We start from the raw sequence: 7,878 nt of genomic DNA on the forward strand, positions 1-7,878 counted from the left end.
TGGGGCTTTGGTTTCTGTCTGTAGCATTGTTCTCACCAGATGAGGGGCTGTGGATCAGTTCAGGATGGGTTGTGTTCCCAGACATATTATTGAAATAAAATACCTGCCTTCCTCCCCTGGCAAATAGCTGTCATGAATGGAAGGTAACCTGGCAGAGGTTTAAAAGCCACTGCACTCTGTTGACTTTCAGGATATTTTACAAAAACAGTAATAAAAATGGCTTGTATTGAGCCAGTTTAACTATGTGGTTAACCATGTGGTGAGCTAGGCTCTATCCAGAGGACATTCACTGTGGCTCACCGGGCCTTATAGGTGAGATAGGTGAGTCCAGAATGAACATTTTAATGGACTTCCCAAGGTGATTTTGTGGCTTCAGAGGATACAAGCAAAGCCCTTGGACCAGTTTGGAGCACATAGTGAGCCTCCAATGAGCCTCAGCTTTTATTCTTCCAGGAGGCACTGGCTGGCCCTTCGCAAACACCATCATGTGATCCTCAGAACACAGATTTGAGGCAGGACACATCTCAGTTCTAGAAAGAGGGAAACAGGCCGGCCACACAGGTGGGAACCGACGAGTGGGGATGGCCTTCGAGGCCTTTGTCTCTTAAACACTACACAGCACTTTCCAAGATGACGAAGATTAATCCAATTTTGAAACCAGGTCAGATGTTTCAGGGTAGAAATGAGTATTTGCAAACCTTTTAAGTTTTGTTTTTCCAGAGAGTATCAGGGTAGCAATCTAGGAGGACACAGCAGGAAACTCGACTGAATAAGCTGCCTGATAAAACAGCCAGGATGGGCCCACGTCACTACAGGGCTCAACAATGTCACCAAAACATCAGCCGCTTATTCCCATATAAATTTCCCTTTAAGACATGAAAGGGGACTTCAAAGAGAATGGGCTAGCCAGCTCGGAAAGTCACATATGAAAATACATTTTTTGTTTGTTTGTTTGTTTTTTGTTTTTGCTTCAGTCAATGGGAGTTGAGCTCTCATCAACATCATAGCAAAAGTTTACTTTTCACTGTTTTTTTTCCTAGTTAATCATATGAATTTGGGGTGTACTGGATTAGGTTCAAAACACACAGTGGTAAAGCTATATTTCTTGCAGCATTCAGGACTTCTAAATTCAATTCGGTTTGGTGAATACTTACTGAGCCCCTTTCATGAGAAAATGCTGTTATGGAGACCATGATGAACAAGAAGCGGCCCGGATCTCAAGGAACTCACTGTATCTGGATCTGTGTTGAACTGTCCAGTAGCCAGTGCCACGTGTGGCTTTTTAAATTTAAATTAATTAAAGTAAAAATTTGGTACCTCAGATGCACTAGTCACATATCAAATGCTCAATGGCCAAATGTGGTTACTGGCTACCATATGGATTGGGCATCGGTATAGAACACTTCCCTATTCCAGAAAGTTCTACTGGACACTGCTCTTCTAGGGCAAGAGATCTTCCATTTCAGGAATTATGTTGCCCCGACTTTGTGGTTGGAGTGCGGCTTACCCTTGGAGTAACGTGTAGGGTATAGCACCACCCTCAGGCTCCACACTTGAAGACATGGATTCGGATTCTGCTTCTGACTTATATTGACCTTGGACAAGGCCCTTTACCCCTTGCCCCTCTGATGCCACTTTCCTCACAGATAAAGCAAGAACATCAGACCACAAGATTTCTACAGCTCTTTCTCTCCGAATATCCTGTAAGGCTGTGAGTGAATTAGTAGAACATCGTGCATGCGCGCGCTTGTATGTGTGTGGAGGTGGGGGTGGGGGTAGACGACAATACGCCACAGCTAAAAGGAACTACAAAGAAAAAGTTCATCTCCCCAAATAATTATTTTGTTCTTATTTTAGAAATTTATTTGCAGATTCACCCTAATTGTGATTTTAAAATTCTGTTTATGCAGCCCTAAACTCACCAAACTGACTTAAAAATTGAGACTATTTCATTATTCATTTTTATAGAATGTCAAGGTCTCTCTAAAAGAAACTTAATTAAAAAAATATATATTCTCTACCAGTTTCACTTTGATACCTGTTTGCCCGAGCAAGAGACTGCCAGCTCTCTGTCCCATAGCAGCGTGTGGAGTACTGACAAACACTGGGAGGGTGGTCTGGGACTGTGGTGCAAGTCTACGTTATTTCTATCTAGAAAAAAATAATGAACATTTACTGAGGACCTTCGATGTCATGAGGCATTTAAGTCCTCATCTCACTTAAGGACTGGCCAGTGTTAGGCTGGGCAATGCCTGTTTGCAAAAGAATAACTGACTGAAGAAAAATTTCCATTTCCCTTAACCCAATGATATGTGCCTACACTTACTGGCATTTCTTAAAGAAATACCAATTCCATTTCATTTTAAAATAACTGTCTTCTTATTGTGGTGTCCCTACGCCTTAGCTCTCTAGATTCTTTCAGGTGCCATATTTCTCCCTCCTATATCAGCTGGGAAAGGAAAGCTTCCTTTGTTTTCTTTCCTTTTATCTCAAAGACTGAGAGCATTACAGGGGCCTCTGCTCCCAGGATGTGGAGTCTGGGGCGAGGCATTTAGCTCAGAAGACCCAAGGAGGGTTGGTTTGCAAAACCGTGTTCAAATTCAGCTCCTCAGTGAAGAGTTCTGGTTCACCCGGGGTGGGATCAGCAGTGAGGGGTTTTGGTGAATGACTTGGTCTTGCCTGCTTCTTACCAGTGCAGCTGGAACTTGGGACTCTGATCAGGTCCTTACAATCAGTCCACCTTTCTCACTTCTTCATTTCTCCTGGTAATTGCGGGAGCAACTACACTGGAATTTGATACCCATTCTACCACTTTGGGGAAGTTACTCAGCTTCTTTGAGTCAAAGTTTCCTGGGCTGCAAAGGGAGGATAAATAATAACTGCTCTCCTACTGTACAAGATAGTTGTGAGCATGCGGACGGCCTATGGACCCAGCAATACGCGTGGCTCCTGGTGGTGTAGGTGGGAGGAGGGGGAGAGACGTCTGGGCCTGTGTTGGAGAGTGGGGAGGGAACCCAGGCCTGCCATGTTCTAGCTGTCTGACCTCTGGCAGCCCTCCTGTGTTCAGTTTCGCTTCATCAAATAAACATCCCAGGTAACTCAGGCTCTGTGAGAGTGAATTTGTTCCTTTAAGCCTGCCTGACGTCAACAGCCTTCTAACCACTCTTCCTGCTTCCCCTTTTGCCCCACCAGTGATCTTTTGGAAACACGATCTGATCCCATATGTCATGCTCCTGCTTCAAACCCTACAGTGACTCCTTGGGGCTTTTATAAAAGGATTGTCCAGAACACTCCTGGTTTTAGCTCAGAAAGCCACGTGTCCCAGGAAACCCCTCCATTAGTTGGTCACACTAGAGAGTCTAGCAGAGTAACCCATCTGGTCCCCACGCACCTTCCTAGTGCTCATCTCTCACCATTTATCTCTGTTTACCTACATGATTCAATGCACATTGGAACTACCTGGGTAGTGTTTGACACAATGCTGATGCCCAGCCCTACCTCTTAAGAATCTAATTTTATTGTTTGGAGTGGGGCCTGAGTGTGGGCATCTTTTTAAAGCTCCCCTGTGGCTCTAAGGCACAGCCAAGGACAGGAGCCACAGCTCTATTCTTGCAGATCTCCAGACCCCACATGCTGTTCCTTTTGAGTAGACCTTTCTCTTGTGTTCCTCCTCTTGGCTAATTCCTGATCATCTTCATCCTACTCAGGAGTCTCTTTCTCCAGGCAGCCCTCTGGGAGTCCTCCAGGTAAACTTAGCTACATCCCTCCACTGGGCTCCCAGGCTACATGGGCTTGCTTCATCAGAACCCAATCATTCTGCATTGTGGTTGTTGGTTTACTCCAACCCTCTCCCTTAGGTCTTGAGTTTCCTTCCAGAAGAGATTTTATCTTTCCTCCTTGTATCCCTGGAGCCAAGCAGGCTCTGGCACATTGCAGGCTCTCGATAAGTAGTCAGTGAACAAATTAATCAAGACAAGGCCATCTGACCTCTTGTGAGTTACATTCTAAGAAAGAAACATCAACACAGCAACCCTAGTGTATTATAGGAGCAAGAGGTCAAGGAAAAAGCAGATCCAAGTACCATACAATATTTTAATGACTTTATAAACAACCTCTAATATTCAAATTAAATGAAATTCTTAGTTTTGCTCTTCTGTAGATGATGACTTTTTTTTTTTTTCTGTTCTGGGGGGAGAAAAAAAATATATCAGGAAATTCCTCCCTTACTGGCACTGTGATTGGAAATGGTTTTCTGACTAACTCATTCGGGCCTTCCTTGCGTGTTTGCAGAGAGGCAGGAAGGTTCACTGTTTCTGTCTTTAAAACTCTTTTATCGGCAGGCTTTCTGATCTTCAAAGCAGCCTGTATTCAATGTGACCCCACTCCCTTGACTCCCATGCTGGGGAGTGAGAGCTGTGGGTATTGTTGTCATTTTGACAACTTGCATATTTGGACAGGCTTGGACAGCCGGATTGTACGGACCTGGCTAAATCTGCAGGATTTAAAGCAAGTCAGCATTTCCTAGCCCCCTTTCACCCCCAAATCTAGACACATTGAAAAATTAACACCAGACTCCAGAGTTAAGCAAACAGTACATTTATAGATCCCCTTGCATTTGACCCACCCCCTGGGGCAACAGCCCTTATTCTCTGCCCCTTATTGCAATTGAATCTTTGCAGTTGGTGTTCCTCAAACTCTCCCAACCTTTGTGATTATCTGTAGTGCTTAGTCCTGGACAAATTTGAAAGCTATGATGATGAGATCCAGCTCACACAACGAGCCCTGTCTCTGCTGGAGGAAAACAGATTCTGGGCTGGTGTGGTGTTCCCTGACATGTCTCCCTGGACCAGCTCCCTACCACCCCACGTGAAGTACAAGATCCGGATGGACATAGATGTGGTGGAGAAAACCAATAAGATCAAAGACAGGTGAGGTTTCAGGCAATCTCAGAAGGCCCTGGGCATCCCCAAGGATGTAAGAAGCAAGGAGAGGGGCCACCATCTCCTCCTAGGACAGGAGAGTCACTTGGAAAGGCAGAGGAACACTTTGGTACCAAAGAACTAACCAGTTGGTGGGGCCAGGAGAGCTCAGATACCCTTTCTTCGTACCCTCAACGCCACACTTTTCCCTGACTGGCCTTTGTGCAACTTGGAGATAGAAACCTCTAGGTACTGAATTATCTTCATATGAAGATTCTGCAAATGGTGTTTCTTCAGAGTCACTGAGAAATTACATTTGGCACAGAGTGAGGGATTGAAACTGGACTCAGTCTCTAAATTAATACAGTTAAATGAGAGAAAATAGGAAATCTTGTAAAGCTCAAAGTAGAGTCCTTGAATGAAAGCAATTACAAGTCACGTTGTGGCTAATAGTCATAACTGAGATTTAAATTGTAACTAGAAATCAGAATTGGATAGCTTGATTGGGGAAAGGTTTCCAGAGTGGGTTCTGAGTCACCTTGTGCTTGTGAGGTGTCCATTCCCCTTCCCATCCTTCATCCCTCCCTCCGTTTTTCTCTTAGGTATTGGGATCCTGGTCCCAGAGCTGATCCCGTGGAAGATTTGCGATACATCTGGGGAGGGTTTGCCTATCTGCAGGACATGATTGAACAGGGGGTCACAAGGAGTCAGGCCCAGGCTGAGGTTCCTGTTGGAATTTACCTCCAGCAGATGCCATACCCATGCTTCGTGGATGACTCGTGAGTGGGAGGCTTCAAATCCCGTTCTCAGATGAGCTAATCAGTTTGCTGGGTGGGGTGGGGTGCTCCCCAGGTTTTAGTTTCTTTGTAGAGAAACTCGGGGACTAGGGCCAGCTTGGAGAGAATGGAGCTCTGACTGAGGAGTCTGCTTCTCCCAGGCTGGCTCCAGGCAGGGCCAGATGGGCAAGTGTAGTGGCAGGGAGAAAGGAGTTGGTTTTGTGGGTGGAAAGGGGAAGGTGAAAATTAAATCAAGTGAAGTGAGGTTGGGGGAGGGGATAGAGGCTTTTTAAATTTCTACTACATAGTATGTTTGGTATGTGGAAGGGTTCTGGTCAGTGTTTGCCCAATGATTGCCAAATCAACAAATGAGGACTCTGCATTGCAAGTAGGTCTGGTTCCTAGGAGCCTCGGAATAATGCAGCTCCTTCCCTCATTAACATTCCCATGATGTATGCTTAGTGAAAAGGTGGAGGAATGTGTTGGATGAGCTCAGGTCCTCCCTGCCTGCCCACCCCCATTCCCAGGCCTGTACATTTGTTGGCCAGTAACAAGCCAAGCAAGTAACGTAGAGTTTTCTGAACATGCACTTGGGGGATGGTAAAGAGAGGGGCAGAAACGCAGAGGGGGCCGGGAGGGCTCATTTTCCATGGTGGATGGGGCAGAAATGCTCCCAGGACAGAGGCAGAGATGTACAACTGGCTTAGGGATTCAACTCCTAGAAAAAACGGGGAAGTTCACCATAGAGTTCATGTGTGTCTGCGGAGAAAAGAAACATGCACAGCCTGAAGAAAGGAAGAGTAGAATTGCCAGCTGGCAAGACAATGAATTAAGCTCAGTATGGGCACAGGAAACCCTCTTTCAACATCCTAGTACAATCCATTCTCCTTCCTTGACTGACTCTACAGAAGACCACAGAGATAACAGTGACCATTATGTAGCAGTTTGGGTTGCATCATTAGACAGAGATGGAAAATGAAGCCAGGGGCAAAAGCCCAAGTTCCACTTTTAAGATCAGAATAGGAGTGGCTGGCAAGGTAGTGGGGTAGTCAGTGAGGAGACAATAAGGATTCTGGCCATTCAGTGTGTGAGAGCCCTCTGGTGGCAGGTCCCAGAAGTGCAGGATTTATGAATTCATAATTCTCTCCCTAGGGCCATCTTGAGTGAAATCCTCCCATGCTGTAATTGGACCCTTCCTGTGACACCCAATAGTTTTCAATAGATAATAATTCCAAGGGATTTACTAGCATATCAAGCACACAAAAACATGTATAAAGTTCACAATAGAGTAATTCTAGATTGTCAAATCTACCCTGCTTGCTGGGATCTCCAGAGTTACTCCACAGGTACATAGCTGGTGGAGTCAGTGGCTATTGGATCACTGATTAATTTATTGGTGGATTTCTGAAAGTGTCACTCTGATTCGTTATTTTGTGCATCTTCCTGCATAACTGGGGTTTGATCCTCCAGGGTAGATAGTGCTACCCCCTTGGGGAGCCCAAGTATTGATCTCACCACCACCAGTTCTCTGTATTTGTGGTCCATATTCTTACTTCAGTGTCAGTTGGTATGTATCTGTCTACTCCAGTCACATGCTACATCAGCAAATCTGCAGTACTTTCCTGCAAGATCTAACAAGTAGGTATGTACTGTGTAACATACACTGAGTGGCCTGATTATTATGACCACCTGACGTTTGTAGGCAAATTAGCTATAATTTTGTGCTGAAGTTGCTAGAGGGCCAGACCATTATAAATAAGGAGCAGGTTGTTTACCATAACAGTAAAAGTGATTTTTTTTCTGAAGATATGGATAAACAACATGATTTACCAGCCTTTGAACATTTTATATATATCTATATATGTATATATATATATACATATATATATATAAATATACACACACACACACACATATTATAGTACAATTTTACTTACACATTTTACTTATAGAGCATTCATCTGGGCCAACCAAAAAGCTACCATCCTGCTCTAATGAATAAGTAATCCTTCAGGGGAAAGTGCAATGTATTAAAGATTCAAGCCCATTGGAGATTTTCCTGTCTTTCCTATACCAGGGCTTTGTTCTTAACACATTCATTCAACAAACATTTACTCTACCTCTACCAGGTACAGGGAATTCTACTATTCTGCTTCTCTCCTCTTGCTTCAGTTTTATGATCA

At 44.5% G+C, this 7,878-nt stretch overlaps 1 protein-coding gene across 1 annotated transcript in view; it reads left to right on the top strand.

Moving 5' to 3' along the window:
• Positions 1-7,878, top strand: part of ABCA4 (ATP binding cassette subfamily A member 4) — a 121,655-nt gene that overhangs the window by 53,852 nt on the left and 59,925 nt on the right. Inside the window, 3 exon segments of the mRNA XM_015563861.1 lie at positions 4,723-4,928; positions 5,522-5,698; positions 7,868-7,878. The exon segment at positions 7,868-7,878 is cut by the window's right edge and continues 230 nt beyond it. Of these exon segments, the coding sequence (XP_015419347.1) occupies positions 4,723-4,928; positions 5,522-5,698; positions 7,868-7,878 (394 nt within the window).

Source organism: Myotis davidii, unplaced genomic scaffold (assembly GCF_000327345.1).
Source record: "Myotis davidii unplaced genomic scaffold, ASM32734v1 scaffold1335, whole genome shotgun sequence".
NCBI classification, from domain to species: Eukaryota; Metazoa; Chordata; class Mammalia; order Chiroptera; family Vespertilionidae; genus Myotis; species Myotis davidii.